Below are 17,827 nucleotides of genomic sequence, written 5' to 3'. Positions count from 1 at the left end.
TGCCGGGATTGGGGGGGGGAGGGGGGCACCGGCAGGAGCGCCCCGCTAATGAGAGCGGTGATTATCCCTAATTAATGAGGGCCGCAAAGAGGTCGGGGATGTTTGTGGGGCCGGGGGAGGGGGGAGGGCGCCGGGGGGGGTTGGAAAAACCATCCCAAGGTTTTCCTTGGGGAAGGGCCCCTCGTTTTGGGGCGAAACTTGGGAATTTGGGGCAATTTGGGACCAAAAAAAGGGGGGAATTTGGAGCCAAAAAAAAAAACCACCCTAAAGGGTCATTTGGGACCACAAACAACGGGGCAATTTGCGGTCCCACAGCAGGCATTTGGGTGCCACCAAAGGGAAGAATTGGGGCCAAAAACAGGGGGAGTTTGGGGCAAAAAAAAAAGAACAGGGGGCAATTCCGGACCAAAGAAAAAAGAGGTGAAATTTTAAACCAAAAAAGGTGGCACTTTTGGTTGCCAAAAAAGGGGTGGAAGTTTGGGGCCAAAAAAAAAATAAAAAAGATGGCAAATTTGTTGGGTCAAAAAAGGTTGCCTTTGGGGCCAAAAATGGGGAAATTTGGAACCAAAAAAAAAGGGTAAGTTTGGGGCCAAAGAAAAACAGAAAAAGGGGTAAATGTGTTGGTACCCAAAAAAGGAGGCAATTTGGGGCCAAACACCAGAAACGGGGCCAATTTTCCCCTCAAAAACAAACAAAAAAGGGGCAAAAATAAATAAATAAATAAATAAATAAATAAATAAATAAATAAATAAATAAATAAATAAATAAAAAGCAGGTTTGGGCCCAAACTCGCTGTGAAAATTCCAGTTTGGATTTTGTTGGTTTTGGTTATTTTTTTTTTTAATACTTTGATGATTGTTGGCGTCTTTTTTGGGGGGGGTGGGGGTTATTTTTAGGGGCTGTAGGTTGGGTTTTTTCGGGGCGAGGGGTTGGGGTTGGGTCGGGCTGGGGGTCCCTGATCCCTCCAAACCACCCCCCTCCCTCCAAGCCCAGAAGGGGTTTGGGGGGGCTTTGGGGGCACCCAAAAATATTTATATTCAATACTTTGGGGGTTCCCGACCCCAAAATATGGGATTTCCGGGGATTTTCTGTCACTTCACCCTTATTTTTTGGGTGGGGGATGCCTGGGAACAAACCACACCCCCTTCCCCAAGCCCAGAAGGGGTTTGGGGGGGCTTTGGGGGCACCCAAAAATATTTATATTCAATACTTTGGGGGTTCCCGACCCCAAAATTTGGGATTTCCGGGGATTTTCTGTCACTTCACCCTTATTTTTTGGGGAGGGGGATATCTGGGAATAAACCCCTCCCTCTCCCCCCCAGCCCAGAGCGGGTTTGGAGGGGCTTTGGGGGCACCCAAAATTATTTATATTCAATATTTTGGGGGGTGCCCCGACCCCAAAATTTGGGATTTCCGGGGATTTTCTGTCACTTCACCCTTATTTTTTTTTTGGGGGGGGGTGCTCCTCCAAACATTTTAGGGGGGGGGCTGACCCCTCCTCAAAAGGGGCTGACCCCTCCTCCCAAAATCTCTCCCGAAGGGGTTTCACCCCTTTTTTTTTCGCTGCTGGAAGGGGGAAGAACGAGGGATTGAGCAGCTTTTGATGCTTCCCATCTCCCCCCCTAAAAAAAAAAGGCCACCTATTTGGGGTGGCAGCGAGCCAGGGCCCCAAAGAGCTGCCCCGCAGCGTCCTCCAAGCTCGGGACAAAGCCTTCCCTGTGTCCCCGCGCCCGGGAGGACGCCGGAAAAGGGAAAAAAAAAAAAAAAAATAAAAAAAATAACGAAAAAAAAAAATAAAACCAACCCAAAAAACTTGGAAAAAAAATTTTCAAAAAAAAAATAAAATAAAAAAAATAAATCAATCAAGAGGAAAAAAAATAACAGAACAACAACCAAAAATAAATACTCACAACAAACAAACAAACAAAAAAATCAAAAAAAACCCAAAACCCAAAGAAACCAAAAACAGCTCCCCGAACTCAAACCTAAAAAGCGACTTTTTTTCTCGCCGAGGGTCCCACGGTTTGAACGGAGAGCGGGCTCGGGACGGGGGGGGGGGGGGGGGTTGGGGGAGGTTTTGGGGGGGTTTTTTGGGTTATTTTTGTTTTGTTTTTTAAATAAAGGAGCGGAATAAAAGCAGCGGGACCCCGCGAGGGTTTAATGAGGGCCGGGGGGTGCGGGGATCACGGGGCTGGGGGGGTCCGGGGGGGTCCGGGGGGGCTCGTTAGGACTCGTTGGGATCAGGAGGGTCCCGGACTGGGCGGCCCCGGCTCAGGTGGGTTTTTGGGGGGGGCAAAAATTTGCGTTTTTGGGGGTAAAATCGTGGCCCTAAAATCTCCCCCTTGAGGGGGAAAGGGAGTCGTGACCCCCCCTCCCAGTTCAGAACGGGGGGGGGGAATCCAGGATTGCTGGGAATGGGAATGGGAATGGGAATGGGAATGGGAATGGGAATGGGAATGGGGGGAGGAAGGGGGGGGTGGCCCCAAATCTTCCCTCAAAATCGATCCGACACCCCCAGGAGTCCAAGAGGGGGAGACAAGAGGGGTTTAGGGATTAATCCCACCCAAAAAAAACACCACAAGGAATCCAAGAGGGGGAGACAAGAGGGATGTTTGGGATTAAAATCCCCCCTGGAAATCCAAATTGGGAAGACAAGAAACACCCCGAAGACTCCAAGATGGGAATCTTGGATTTAGGGATGAATCCCCCCAAGAAATCCAAGATGGGAAGAGGGACAGGGGGATGTGACCCCATGGCCCTAAATAACCAGAATTCAACCCAAAGCAGGGCCAGAGATGGGGGGGGGGGGTTGGGGGGAGAATTGGGGTTTGCTGTTGAGCTTGGGTGATGTGATGGGGTCAGGTTTGGGGTGTGGGGGGAGGGCTGGTGAGCTTTGGGGTGATGGGGTCGGGTTTGGGGTTTGCTGCTGAGGTTTGGGGTGAGATTTGAGGGTTGGGGTGAGATTTGGGGTTGGCTGGTGAGCTTTGGGGGGTGGGGGGAGGATTGGTGAGGTTTAGGGGGAGATTTGGGGTTGGCTGGTGAGATTTGGGGTGAGATTTGGGGTGATGGGGTGATGTTGGTGAGATTTGGGGTGAGGTTTGGGGGGTGGGGGGAGGACTGGTGAGGTTTGGGGTGAGATTTTGGGGTTTGGGGTGTGAGGGGAGGACTGGTGAGGTTTGGGGAAGAGATTTTGGGGTTTGGGGTGTGGGGGGAGGACTGGTGAACTTTGGGGTGAGATTTTGGGGTTTGGGGTGTGGGGGGAGGACTGGTGAGGTTTGGGGAGAGATTTTGGGGTTTGGGGTGTGAGGGGAGGACTGGTGAGGTTTGGGGAGAGATTTTGGGGTTTGGGGGTGTGGGGGGAGGACTGGTGAACTTTGGGGTGAGATTTTGGGGTTTGGGGTGTGGGGGGAGGACTGGTGAGGTTTGGGGAGAGATTTTGGGGTTTGGGGTGTGAGGGGAGGACTGGTGAGGTTTGGGGAGAGATTTTGGGGTTTGGGGGGTGAGGGGAGGACTGGGCTGGCTCAGGGAGGGTCTCCCAGGAGCGGGAGGATCTCTGGGATGCACAACAAGCTCCCAGGGACCTCCCATGGAGAGGATCCCCTCGGGAAGGCCGGGATTAGGGTGGGGAGCCCCGTGGTCCAGGAGAAGATCCCGGCCCATCCCAGAGCTGGGAATCACCTGTTAACCCCCAGACCCAGCGGGAAGCCACAAATTCTCCCCCAGGGCACCGGATCAGCGGGATCCAAACCATCTCCCGGGGGTGGGATCGCTCCCTGTGGGAATCCAGCTCAGCCTTGGAGCCGCTGGACACCAACGGGAGGAAAAGCTGTGGAAACCAGGGGGGCTGGGAATGTCCTGAGGGGCTGGGAATGTCCTGAACGTCTGGGAATGTCCTGAGGGGCTGGGAATGTTGGGTCCTGAGGGTCTGGGAATGTCCTGAGGGTCTGGGAATATCCTGAGGGTCTGGGAATGTCCTGAGAGTCTGGGAATGTCCTGAGGGGCTGGGAATGTCCTGAGAGTCTGGGAATGTCCTGAGGGGCTGGGAATGTCCTGAGGGGCTGGGAATATCCTGAGGGTCTGGGAATATCCTGAGGGTCTGGGAATGTCCTGAGGGGCTGGGAATATCCTGAGGGTCTGGGAATGTCCTGAAGGTCTGGGAATGTCGGGTCCTGAGGGTCTGGGAATGTCCTGAGGGTCTGGGAATGTCCTGAGGGGCTGGGAATGTCCTGAGGGGTTGGGAATGTCCTGAGGGGCTGGGAATGTCCTGAACGTCTGGGAATGTCCTGAGGGGCTGGGAATGTCCTGAGGGGCTGGGAATGTCCTGAAGGTCTGGGAATGTCCTGAACGTCTGGGAATGATGTCCTGAGGGTCTGGGAATGATGCCCTGAGGGTCTGGGAATGTCCTGAGGGTCTGGGAATGGTGTCCTGAGGGTCTGGGAATGTCCTGAGGGTCTGGGAATGTCCTGAACGTCTGGGAATGTCGGGTCCTGAGGGTCTGGGAATGTCCTGAGGGTCTGGGAATGATGTCCTGAGGGTCTGGGAATGATGCCCTGAGGGTCTGGGAATGATGTCCTGAAGGTCTGGGAATGTCCTGAAGGTCTGGGAATGATGTCCTGAGGGTCTGGGAATGTCCTGAGGGTCTGGGAATGTTGTCCTGAGGGTCCCGAGGATGAGGGACGTGGTGGGACCTGTGGGTGTCTCTCCCCAGTCCCGGTTTGCAGAGGGAAGTTGGGAAGAAGAAAAAGGGACAATCGGGAATTTCCAGCTGACACGACTCAGTTTTCCCCCCTCTCGGGAATCCCGAGGGACTCCTGGCAGCAGGGAGGGAGGAGGGAGGGGGGTCCCCAGGGCAGGAGGGACCCGCAGGAGAAAAGGAGCTGAGCCGAGTCTTTCCCGGGATGACCCGTGGAAGGTTTTTTTGGCTCCGGCGCGGGAGCAGAACCCGAATTCCCCGAAAAACCCCGGAGAGGAGGAGCAGCAGCAGCAGCACCCAGGGAAGCAGCAGCTCCTCACATCCCACGGCCTCTTGCCAGAAACCTCCCCCTGTCCCCCCCCGGGGGAGAACTCCGAGTGAGGATTCCTGGAGGCCGGGGAGGAGATGGGACGGTGGGAGCCGGGCAGGTGATTCCCGACTCGATTCCCGACTTCCAGGCACGGCTCTGGGAGCTCCATGAATGGAGCATTGAGCCCCCGGGGTGGGATGTTTACAGAGGCCACGTGTGTGTCTGGGAGGAATGTCAGAGGCTCCAGTCAAGGGGCTCTTTGGGGAAATTATCAGGCCAAACAAAAAATGTCTAGGAATAAGGATACAGGAAAAGAGCAGGGGGGAGGGGAAAAAAAAAAAAAAAAAAGTCAATATGACCTGAAAAATCCCCAGCACAGGCCGGGCAATGTGATTTATTCTATTAATAAGCCCGGGGATAAATGCTGAATGCATTTTTGGTGGCCACGGAGGAGGAGGGGGGAGCCCCGGGGGGGCCCGGCCGGGCACAAGCCGCCTTTGAGAGGGGCCTGGCTCCTGCCCGGCTTTTTTGGGAGCCGGGGAAAACAAGGGACTCGTTGATTTGGGAGGCTGGGCCGGGGCTGAGCGGCTCTTTCAGCCCGGGGGGGGGTGGGAGGGAGGGAGGTTCTAAAGCGGGGCAGTGGGACGGGACCCCCCCTCCCCATCCCAGCTCGGACTCAAACCCCGGAGTGAGAACTCCCCCAAAAAACGGCTGGAAAAGCCTCTGAGCCCCAGCTCTGCCTCCCTCCTCCACCAAGGTGGGCTGAAGCACCTCAGTTTCGGGAGCAGCCCCTCAGTTTTGGGAGCAGAACCTGTTTTGGGAGCAGCATCTGAATTTTGGAAGCAGCTCCTCAATTTTGGGAGCAGCCCCTCAGTTTTGGGAGCAATCCCCCAATTTTGAGAGCAGCACCTCAATTTTGGGAGCAGCCCCTCAATTTTGGGAGCAGCATCTGAATTTTGGAAGCAGCATCTGAATTTTGGGAGCAGCCCCTCAGTTTTGGGAGCAATCCCCCAATTTTGGGAGCAGTCCCTCAATTTTGGGAGCAGCCCCTCAGTTTTGGGAGCAACACCTCAATTTTGGGAGCAGCCCCTCAGTTTTGGGAGCAACACCTCAATTTCGGGAGCAGCCCCTCAATTTTGAGAGCAACACCTCAATTTTGGGAGCAGAACCTCAATGTTGGGAGTGGCCCCTAAATTTCGGGAGCAGTCCCTCAATTTTGGGAGCAGCTGAGTGATTTGATTTGTTGGAATGACACAACCCCCCCTTTCCCCGAGCCCCTCAGGGTTCTCCCAGCTCAGTTTTGTCCACACAAAACCCAGAAAAAAAATCCCTCGTTTTATTGGGGTTTTTTGTTTCTTTTTTTTTTTTTTTTTTTTTTTTTTTCCTCAGAGCTTTTAATCGAATAAAAGATAGAAAAAGGTAGTAAATGAAGTCGGTATAAAACACACCAGGAGGAGGGAAGGGGGTTACAAACCAGCCTGCAAAGGACACGATTCTGGGGAGGAAAAGGGGGGGAAATTCGGTACAAAACTGCTGCTCCCAGGCAGAGCAAAACCAAAAATAAACCATAGAAAACATCCCTTCCCTAAAGCTGAAAATACAAAAAGGGGGACGCCCCTTCCCTCCTTTGCCCCTGTGTAAAAAAGGTTATTTACAGCGGGGAGGAGCAGGTGGAGCAGCCTGGGAAGCTCATCCCAGGGAAATTGGGAATAAATGATCCCAGTCCCAGGGAATAAATGATCCCAGTCCCAGGGAATAAATGATCCCAGTTCCAGGGAATAAATGATCCCAGTTCCAAAGGATAAATCACCCCAGTTCCAGGGAATAAGTTATCCCAGTTCCAAGGAATAAATTATCCCAGTTCCAGAGAGTAAATTATCCCAGTTCCAGGGAGTCAATTATCCCGGTTTCAAGGAATAAATTATCCCAGTTCCAGAGAGTAAATTATCCCAGTTCCAGGGAGTCAATTATCCCGGTTTCAAGGAATAAATTATCCCAGTTCCAAGTACTGGGAATCAATTATCCCAGTTCCAAGCACTGGGAATCAATTATCCCAGTTCCAGGGAGTCAGTTATCCCAGTTCCAGGGAGTCAGTTATCCCAGTTCCAAGCACTGGGAATAAATGATCCCAGTTCCAGGGAGTCAGTTATCCCATTTCCAAGCACTGGGAATAAATGATCCCAGTTCCAGGGAGTCAGTTATCCCATTTCCAAGCACTGGGAATAAATGATCCCAGTTCCAGGGAGTCAGTTATCCCAGTTCCAAGCACTGGGAATAAATGATCCCAGTTCCAGGGAGTCAGTTATCCCAGTTCCAAGCACTGGGAATAAATGATCCCAGTTCCAGGGAGTCAGTTATCCCAGTTCCAGGGAGTCAATTATCCCAGTTCCAAGCACTGGGAATCAATTATCCCAGTTCCAGGAGTCAGTTATCCCAGTTCCAGGAGTCAGTTATCCCAGTTCCAGGAGTCAGTTATCCCAGTTCCAAGCACCGGCCCCGGGAGGGAGGATCAGGAGGATGAGGAGCCTCGGGGCACCCCCTCAGAAATCCCATTTTCGGGAGGCTGAAGTGCTTTTTCTGGACGTTTTTACCTCTGAGATGGCAGCAGAGACCTCGGGAAGAGCCTCTGGAATTGCTGCTCTGCCTCCAGCACCCCCTTCCCGACCTCCCCCCCCCGGGCAGGACACGGGAAAACCATCCTGGGAAGAGCCAAAGGAGCTGCTCCCCCTGCTCTGAGGGGGCCAAGGAGCTGCAGGGGGGGCAAAGGCAGGGCTGGGAGGGGGTGGGAAGGGAGATCCGACCCCCCAGCACACGCCAGAGGTTGTTCTTTGTGAATATCTGGGAATATTTACACGGCAGTTCCACGGCCCTTTGTTGTGCCTCGGGCCGGGGAACGGGGGATGCAGGAGGAGGAAGGAAAAGGAGTGGCAGAAAAGTGGGATCTGACCAGGAATTACTTCCAGGGAGGGCCTCTCCCGAGCTCCAGGGGGCTGTGCCAAGAACTGCCAGGATTCGGGATGTGGGGGCTGAGCTGTGGGCACAGAGGGCACCCCAAAATCTGCAGTCAAAGCCTCCCTCCTCCATCACCCCCAAAGGAGACCCCTCTTGTCTTCCCATCCTGGATTCCTTGGGGGGAATTAATCCCAATATCCCTCTCTTGTCTTCCCATCCTGGATTCCTTGGGGGGAATTAATCCCAAAATCCCTCTCTTGTCTTCCCATCCTGGATTCCTTGGGGGGAATTAATCCCAATATCCCCCTCTTGTCTTCCCATCCTGGATTCCTTGGGGGGAATTAATCCCAAAATCCCTCTCTTGCCTTCCCATCCTGGATTCCTTGGGGGGAATTAATCCCAAAATCCCTCTCTTGCCTTCCCATCCTGGATTCCTTGGGGGGAATTAATCCCAATATCCCTCTCTTGCCTTCCCATCCTGGATTCCCTGGGGGGAATTAATCCCAATATCCCCCTCTTGTCTTCCCATCCTGGATTCTTTGAGGGGAATTAATCCCAAAATCCCTCTCTTGCCTTCCCATCCTGGATTCCTTGGGGGGAATTAATCCCAAAATCCCTCTCTTGCCTTCCCATCTTGGATTCCTTGGGGGGAATTAATCCCAATATCCCTCTCTTGCCTTCCCATCCTGGATTCTTTGAGGGGAATTAATCCCAATATCCCTCTCTTGCCTTCCCATCTTGGATTCCTTGGGGGGAATTAATCCCAAAATCCCTCTCTTGCCTTCCCATCCTGGATTCTTTGAGGGGAATTAATCCCAAAATCCCTCTCTTGCCTTCCCATCCTTGATTCCTTGGGGGGAATTAATCCCAAAATCCCTCTCTTGCCTTCCCATCTTGGATTCCTTGGGGTGTTTTTTGGGGGGGGATTAATCCCAATACCCCTCTTGTCTTCCCCTCTTGGATTCCTTGTGGTGTTTTTTGGGTGGGATTAATCCCTAAATTAATAGAATAGGCTCCCAGCAAAGCTCACAGAGCCCCCCCAGAGCAACAGGAGCACCTTCCCCTTCCCAAAATTCCAGCCTCCAAGCAGGAAAAAAACACCAAACCCCCCCCTCCCTGGATGCTCCGAGCTGCCCCCGAGTCCCAGGACCCGAAAAGTTGTACCAAAAAAAAACCAAAAAAAACCCAAAAAAAAAAAGGAAAAAAATTAAACAACCCCCCCAAAAATAACCCCCAAGTGTGCTTCCAAACACTCCTGTGCCCTCGGAGCAGGGACAGGAGCCGGGGTTTGGTTCCCCTGTGTCGTCCTGGAGCCCCCCCGGGAAGGGGCTGGAGCTGCTTCTCCAGGGCAAATCCGGGCACTTCGGATCCCATCCCTCGCTTCTCCACTGGCATCATAAGAGCTTCCTGTGCAGGATCTCCCAGGCCATCCTCTTCCTGAAGTAGGGCATGTGTTGCTTTGGGAAGGGGGAAAAAAGAGGGAAAAGAAAGGGAATGTTCAGGAGAGGGGGGGGCGTGGAGCGGCTGCTCTTCCCACAGCTTTTTTTTTTTGGGATGGTAGGGGGGGGAATTGCTTTCTGGCTGTTGGAAAAGGGGCAGCAGGTGGGATTTAGGGAATGCTGGAGCTGTGATGGGAATGATCCCTAGGCAGGGGATGATGGAATTGTTGTTCCCTGACAGTCGGAGGTGAAGGGGTCCCGCAGGGGGGGATGTTCCAGGGAGGGTGGCACTGGGATTCCTCGGGATTCAGGATGCAGTGCCCCCACTTTTGGGGCTGGGGAGCTTTTCCCAGGGAAATGGGGTCTCCCATGGGATGGACTCACACCAGAGATCCATCCAGGACTGTCTCCCATGGGATGAACCCACCCTGGAGGGTCCATCCAGGACTGTCTCCCATGGGATGGACTCACCCTGGAGGGTCCATCCAGGACTGTCTCCCATGGGATGAACCCACACCAGAGATCCACCCAGGACTGTCTCTGTGGGATGGACTCACCCTGGAGGTTCCACCCAGGATTATCTCCCATGGGATGGACTCACACCAGAGATCCATCCAGGACTGTCTCCCATGGGATGAACCCACCCTGGAGGATCCACCCAGGATTATCTCCCATGGGATGAACCCACCCTGGAGGTTCCATCCAGGATTATCTCCCATGGGATGGACTCACCCTGGAGGTTCCATCCAGGACTGTCTCCCATGGGATGAACCCACCCTGGAGGGTCCACCCAGGACTGTCTCCCATGGGATGAACCCACCCTGGAGGGTCCATCCAGGACTGTCTCCCATGGGATGAACCCACCCTGGAGGATCCACCCAGGACTGTCTCCCATGGGATGGACTCACACCAGAGATCCACCCAGGACTGTCTCTGTGGGATGGACTCACCCTGGAGGGTCCATCCAGGACTGTCTCCCATGGGATGGACTCACCCTGGAGGGTCCATCCAGGATTATCTCCCATGGGATGGACTCACCCTGGAGGGTCCATCCAGGACTGTCTCCCGAGGGAGACACACCCTGACTGTCACCCCCATTCCTGCCCCCCTGGGGGGGAGGAGGGACACCATGGGTGGGGGGAAGGTGTTCCTAAGCCTGTTTTCTCCCTCCCTCTTTGGCTCCTCCCCCGTCAGCCATAAATTCCAGCCCCATCCCCATTTGGAGCCTGTTCTGATCCGTCCCCGCCCTCTCCCAGCCCTTCTCCCAACTCAGGGACCCTCAGCTGGTTTTTTTCCCAGTTGCAGAGGGGACAGTGAGAGGGTGGCTTTGGTGGGTCCCTGGCCCCGGGGTGCCCCCCCCGGGGGTGGTACCTGGGTGAAGTTGATGGGTTTGTCTTTGGTGATGCAGTCGGCGTATTTGCAGGCGAACATCCCGCAGTCGCTGCCGTTCATCTGCTGGGGGATCTCCTGCAAGGGAAACACGCCTTCCAGAGGGGAAACACCCACTTCCAGAGGGGAAACACCCACTTCCAGAGGGGAAACACCCACTTCCAGAGGGCCCACCACCCCCTTTCCAGCACCCAGGGGTGAAGGGCTCGACGGGAAGGACGCCTGTGATCTCTGGGAGTCGGGGAACGGTCGGGTTGGATCTCGGGGAAAGGTTCTTTTTCCCCCCTGAAGGGGCTCCCCAAGGGCAGCAAATGAAAGGCCATCAAATGTCATTAAAGTTCACAGGATTCCAGGATGGTTTGGGTTGGAAGGGAACTTCAAGACTGTCCAGTTCCACCCCTTTCCCAGCTGGAAGCCCCTCATCCCTTGGCTCATCACTCCTTGCCCCAAGTCCCTCTTGGAGCCCCCAGGGAAGGAAAACCCCTTTAAATGTCACTCCCAACCCAAACTGCTCCATGATCCCATGGAAATAAACAGCTGGGAATGCAGGAAAAGCTGCTCAAGCCTGGAATAATTGGGGGGAAAACCACAAAATCACAGAATGGTTTGAGCTGGAAGGGACCAAAGGCCCATCCCGGCCCGTCCCATTCCACCTCCCACTATCCCAGGTGGGTCCAACCTGGCCTTGGACACTTCCAGGGATGGGAAATCCTCTGGGAAACCCATTCCAGGGCCTCCCCACCCTCCCGGGGCGGAATTCCTTCCCGCCATCCCACCTAAACCCCTCCTCTTCCAGCTTAACCCCCTTCCCCTGCCCCAGCACAAAATCTGCCCACGTGGAAAAAAAAAAAAACCCTCTCCCAAGATCTGGGATTTGTTCCCTCCCTCCCCCCCTATGACCACAAACAACAAATCCCTGAGGAAAAGCAGCCTGGAAAGGTGGAGGCCCCTTCTCCAAACCCACCTGGCTCTTCTTGCTCAGCAGGGCCCAGCCATTGGTGTCAAACTCCTTCCTCTTCTTGTCCAGGCTTTCCTGCTTCAGGTACTGCCTGGAGGAACGGGACAACAGGGAGAGCTGGCTTAGAGGAGCAGGGGGGGGGAAAGCAGCCAGAGAAGTCCCTCAGTTTACCCAAGTTTTGCCCATGTTTGCAGAGCTCAGGCTCAGGATGGGAGCCCAATGTTTTCGTCTCGGCCCCGGCCGCGCTCAAAAAGGGCTTTGTGGAGTCCAAAAGGGACCGAGCACGACTTCCAGGACTCATCCAGGAGGGAAAAAAAAAAAAACCCCAGTCCCTGCCAGACCAGAGTCAAAGCCACAAACAAACCAGGGGGAGAAAATTGGTGTCGTGGCAGAGGAAAAGCTCAGCAGCTCCCAGGGCTCTGCTGGTGTCCTGTGACCTCCCAGGATGGAGGTGACAGGGACAAACTGGTCACGGCCTCGGAAGTGTCCCCGGGTGGGAAAGGGCTCCTCTCCAGCTGCTGGCACAGGTCAAACCCTCCCCCGAGCCCACAGCAGAGGGAGAAGAGCCCCAGGGGCAGGTTTCACATCCCAGCTCCCACCCCCAGGGCCTGGAGGACTCGGGAAGCTCCCGGGGGGTGTCGGCCCGTGGGCTCTGCTCCAAGAGGTTCCCACCAGCTTGGCCTGGATTAAAACCCTGGAAGTGGGGGGGGTTTAACCTGAGAAAGCTCAGGGACTCTGCCAAGCCCCTGCCCAGGCAGATGCCACCTTCTTTCCCTCGGTGGGCACGAAGACCTTGAGCCATTCCCTGCCCTGGGAAGCGCAGGAAGGAGGACACGGACTCGAGGGGGGACTGCAGGAGCCCCAGGAGGGGAGGGGGTGGCCCCAAGATGTTCCCAACGGCCCTAAAGGAGCTGCTGCTGTCACTGAGCTCTGGAGACACCTCCTGCTCCTCCTGGAGACCAAAAGGACCGGGAAGAGCCCCAAGAACCATCTCCTCCACGTCTGGCACCTCCTCAGAGGAGCCTGAGCCTGAGGACACGAGGTGGTGGCCCCAAGATGTTCCCAGTGGCCCTAAAGGAGCTGCTGCTGTCACTGAGCTCTGGAGACACCTCCTGCTCCTCCTGGAGACCAAAAGGACCGGGAAGACCCCTGGGAACCATCCCCTCCATGTCTGGCACCTCCTCAGAGGAGCTCGAGCCTGAGGACACGAGGTGGTGGCCCCAAGATGTTCCCAGTGGCCCTAAAGGAGCTGCTGCTGTCACTAAGTGACACTCAGCTCTGGAGTCACCTCCTGCTCTTCCTGGAGACCAAAAGGACCGGGAAGACCCCTGGGAACCATCCCCTCCATGTCTGGCACCTCCTCAGAGGAGCCCGAGCCTGAGGACACGAGGTGGTGGCCCCGAGATGTTCCCAATGGTCCTAAAGGAGCTGCTGCTGTCACTGAGCTCTGGAGACACCTCCTGCTCCTCCTGGAGACCAAAAGGACCAGGAAGAGCCCCAAGAACCATCTCCTCCACGTCTGGCACCTCCTCAGAGGAGCCCCAGGAGCCCCCTCGGCGCCGCGGTTGCGCTCGGAGAGCTCGGGGAGGGAACTCAGGGGATCAGACGCTGCTGGCTCGGGCAGAGGGGTCAGGAGAGCGCCTGGCACGGAGAGGGAGGCAGGTTTGGCTGCCAACAGGCAGAGATGTGCCATCTTTCGGGAAATCTGATCCGCGGGGACTTGGCCGAGCCGCGTCGGTCGGTGCCAAGGGCGGAGGGTTCAACCTGCTGCCCCGGGGCCGCTCAGGGGGCTCCTCTCCCCCCAGAAATCCCAAGAACTGCCCCAAAGAAAAGCCCTCCCCGGGCTGCAGGACACCCAGAGGCCACCAAGGGACTCGGGAGGGGCAGAAGAACCACCCAGAGGGAAGGAAAGGGCCGGGAGCGGGAAGGGGGAGGTTTTTCGGGATGAAGTGTCAGGAATGGGGGGTCTCTGTCACGGCAGGGGCCGGATCTGGTCCAGCCAAACATTTTCCATGAGCCTTCCTTAGCTGGACACCCCTTCCCAGCCCTGCCAGCAGTGACTGCTCTGCTTTGGATGGGATGAGCCCAGCAGGGGGGAAATCTCAGCCCTAAAAAACCCCCTCCCTCTCCCACCTTTCCACCGTTCAGGAGCAGCTCCACATGCCCACCTCCCCTGGAATAAATCCTAACGGATGGAGAAGAGGCTCCTGGAATAAATCCTAATGGATAATGGAGGGAGAAGAGGCTCCTGGAATAAATCCTAATGGATAATGGAGGGAGAAGAGGCTCCTGGAATAAATCCTAATGGATAATGGAGGGAGAAAAGAGGCTCCTGGGAACGAGCTCGAGCTCAGGGGTGAAGGATCTGAGTCACGACACGGCCCGTGGGGAAAATGTTAATTAATTAATTAATTCATTAACCCCCCCCCAAAAAAATCAACCCTGGCAATTGGTGGCGGCTCCAGAAGCCACTCGGGCCCTCAGCTGGAGGAAGGAGAGCCCAGAGCCCAGAGGGACCCACAGGGATGGAGCACAATTCCAGCCCCTGGAGGAACTCGGGGAGGCAGAACTGGGCGGGTGCACTCTGAGGAGGAAGAGCTGGGCAGGGATAATTGGGAAGGATGATCCAACCCCAAATCCATCCCCAAATCCAACCCCAAATCCAACCCCTTGCCACGCCTCGGGCAGGGGCTGAAAAGAGGATTTTTTTCCTCTTTTTTTTGCCTTCTCCAGGGCTCACAAACACACAAAGAGCCGAGCAGGTGCCTCAGGGAATTGCTGGGATCGGCTCCAAGGTGCAGCCGAAGCAGAGGGCGGGTGAGGAGAGAGCAGGAGATGAGAAGATTCCCAGATTTCACGGCTTTGCCTCCGCTAAAATCCCAGTTTTCACCTCATTTTTAACAGGCTGCTTCCTGCCCACTCCCAAACGCTGGAGAAACACACCCCCCCAAAAATAAAAAACCCCAGGCACCTTCCTCAAAATCCTCTCTCCAGGACTCACTCCAAACCCTGGGATCGCTCCAGAGCCTGCCCTGGGCCTCGCCTTCCCCCCTAAGCTCTGATTTCCCTGGAATCCTCTCACTTCCCCCGGAATCCTGAGGCCTTTAGGAAGCTCTAAAGATTGAAAGCACGAAAGGGTCACTAACCATGAGTAGGACCTCCGTCCCTCCTTCCAGGTGTGATCCTCCCACTGCATTCAACCAATAAAAGCCTCCTAAAATGAAACAGAAGGAAAAGGATTACGGCCAGGGAAGTGGCACCTGGAATCCTGGATCTCTAAGGACCTGGAATCCTGGATCTCTGGGCACCTGGAATCCTGGATCTCTAAAGCCCTGGAATCCTGGCTCTCTGGGCACCTGGAATCCTGGATCTCTAAGGACCTGGAATCCTGGATCTCTGGGCACCTGGAGTCCTGGATCTCTGGGCACCTGGAGTCCTGGATCTCTGGGCACCTGGAATCCTGGATCTCTAAGGACCTGGAATCCTGGATCTCTGGGCACCTGGAATCCTGGCTCTCTGGGCACCTGGAATCCTGGATCTCTGGGGAACCTGGAATCCTGGATCTCTAAGGACCTGGAATCCTGGATCTCTAAGGACCTGGAATCCTGGATCTCTGGGCACCTGGAATCCTGGATCTCTGGGGAACCTGGAATCCTGGATCTCTAAGGACCTGGAATCCTGGATCTCTGGGCACCTGGAATCCTGGCTCTCTGGGGAACCTGGAATCCTGGATCTCTAAGGACCTGGAATCCTGGCTCTCTGGGCACCTGGAATCCTGGCTCTCTAAGGACCTGGAATCCTGGCTCTCTGGGGACCTGGAATTCTGGATCTCTAAGGACCTGGAATCCTGGCTCTCTGGGCACCTGGAATCCTGGCTCTCTGGGCACCTGGAATCCTGGATCTCTAAGGACCTGGAATCCTGGATCTCTGGAATCCTGGATCTCTAAGGACCTGGAATCCTGGATCTCTGGGCACCTGGAATCCTGGATCTCTGGGAACCTGGAATCCTGGATCTCTGGGCACCTGGAATCCTGGATCTCTGGGTCCCTGGAATCCTGGCTCTCTGGGCACCTGGAATCCTGGCTCTCTAAGGACCTGGAATCCTGGCTCTCTGCCAGGTTGGATGGGACATTCCAGCCCCTCCAGCTCCGGGGTGGGGACCTTCCTCCTCAGCCCAGACCCCCGGAATGATCCAGGGGGGTTCCCTCTCTCACCTCCACTTGGAATCAAAGAAATCTGGGATGAAAGGAGCCGATTCCAGGCTCTGCTCGGACACAGAGGCAAAGAGCCACAGGGCAGGAGTAAAAAAAACCGGGATGTTTCCAGGTTTTAGGGCTTTTTCCTTCGCCTTTCCTGCCCTCGGAGCAGGATTAAGGAAGAAGGGAACAGGCATTGGGATGGAAGCGCCTCAGGAGGGGAACAAAGGTGCCCAAAGGGCTGGAAATTCCACCTGTCTGCTCACTCTCCACATTCCCAGGGGGAAGGAATGACACCTCTGCCTCAGGCCACAAGATTTAAGGATCAGATTCCCGCCAGAGCAATGCTGGGATGAAGGAACAGCACCAGGAACGGCACGGGGGGCGTTCCCTGAATCCCGGATCAAACCCTCTGCCAGCCCCAGGCGCCTGGAAAAGGGAGCAGCTCCCCTTGGAATCACATCCCCTTGGAATCAGACTCTGCTCAGGAGCAGCTCCCCTTGGAATCACATCCCCTTGGAATCACATTCCCTTGGAATCACACCCTGGAATCACACCCTGCCCAGGAGCAGCTCCCCTTGGAATCACATCCCCTTGGAATCACATTCCCTTGGAATCACACCCTGGAATCACACCCTGGAATCACACCCTGGAATCACACCCTGGAATCACACCCTGCCCAGGAGCAGCTCCCCTTGGAATCACATCCCCTTGGAATCAGACTCTGCTCAGGAGCAGCTCCCCTTGGAATCACATCCCCTTGGAATCACACCCTGGAATCACACTCTGCTCAGGAGCAGCTCCCCTTGGAATCACACCCTGCCCAGGAGTAGCTCCCCTTGGAATCACATCCCCTTGGAATCACACCCTGCCCAGGAGCAGCTCCCCTGGGAATCACATCCCCTTGGAATCACATTCCCTTGGAATCACACCCTGCCTGGGAGCAGCTCCCCTTGGAATCACAGCCCCTTGGAATCACACCCTGCCCGGGAGCAGTTCCCTTTGGAATCACAGCCCCTTGGAATCACATCCTGGAATCACATCCTGCTCAGGAGCAGCTCCCCTTGGAATCACATTCCCTTGGAATCACATCCTGCCTGGGAGTAGCTCCCCTTGGAATCACACCCTGGAATCACATCCCGCCCAGGAGCAGCTCCCAAAAGTGTGGGATAACGGCCCCGGATCCCAGGGCAGGGCCTGGGAAGGTCCCTTGGGATGGGCAAAGGCAGAGCCTGGAAGAGCCGCCCGGATCCAGCTGCAGCTCCAGAGGCACAGCCGGGAATCGAATCCTGCTCCCGGGAGATCTCTGGGATCCCTGGGAGCTGCAGGAGCAGGGAAGGATCCCAATCCCTGGGGGGGCTGTTTTCCTCCTCCAGGTGACACCGGGAAGCCTCTGAGGCTGATGAGACCCCAAAGGGGGTGGGGGATCCGCCAGGGTGACCCCGCAGCCTCCCTGGGGGAAGGGGCGGCCCCAAAGTTCCCAAAAAAGTTCCCAAAAAAGTCCCCAGGACACCACAAAAGCTGGACAGGTGTGTCCCACCCCGGAGCTGAGCCGGCACGGACAGACCTGGAGGCAAAACCCTACAAACCAATGGCCCCTCAGAGGGAAACCCAACCCCTGCAGATCCCAAACGACCCCAGGGAAGGAGCAGGGAGAGGGAAGGAGAAAGGGGCTGCAGGAGCTGTGGGTGTTATAGGGCAGTGACCCCACTGTCCTTATGGGGTTTTATAGGGCAGTGTCCCCATAGGAGCTGTGGGTGTTACAGGGCAGTGACCCCATATGAGCTGTGGGTGTTATAGGGCAGTGTCCTCACTGTCCCTGTGGGTGTTATAGGGCAGTGTCCTCACTGTCCCTGTGGGTGTTATAGGGCAGTGTCCTCACTGTCCCTG

General features: G+C 55.6%; 1 protein-coding gene across 1 annotated transcript; it reads right to left on the bottom strand.

Annotated features, from left to right (window-relative positions):
- Positions 1-9,135: 9,135 nt before the first annotated feature.
- On the bottom strand, positions 9,136-14,985 carry LOC113996340 (sentrin-specific protease 1-like). The gene is made up of 4 exons (XM_039384894.1): positions 14,888-14,985; positions 11,748-11,832; positions 10,766-10,861; positions 9,136-9,412 (listed from the first exon to the last, which is right to left on the bottom strand). Exons 1-4 carry the CDS (start codon positions 14,935-14,937, stop codon positions 9,350-9,352), a joined length of 294 nt encoding a protein of 97 aa, XP_039240828.1. The 5' UTR covers positions 14,938-14,985; the 3' UTR covers positions 9,136-9,349.
- Positions 14,986-17,827: the final 2,842 nt, after the last annotated feature.

Source organism: Pipra filicauda, unplaced genomic scaffold (genome assembly GCF_003945595.2).
Source record: "Pipra filicauda isolate LSUMZ 115617 unplaced genomic scaffold, ASM394559v2 scaffold1169_size42459_pilon, whole genome shotgun sequence".
Lineage (NCBI taxonomy): Eukaryota > Metazoa > Chordata > Aves > Passeriformes > Pipridae > Pipra > Pipra filicauda.
The sequence above is the reverse complement of the archived record's forward strand: the minus strand, read 5'-3'. Positions and strand labels throughout refer to the sequence as shown.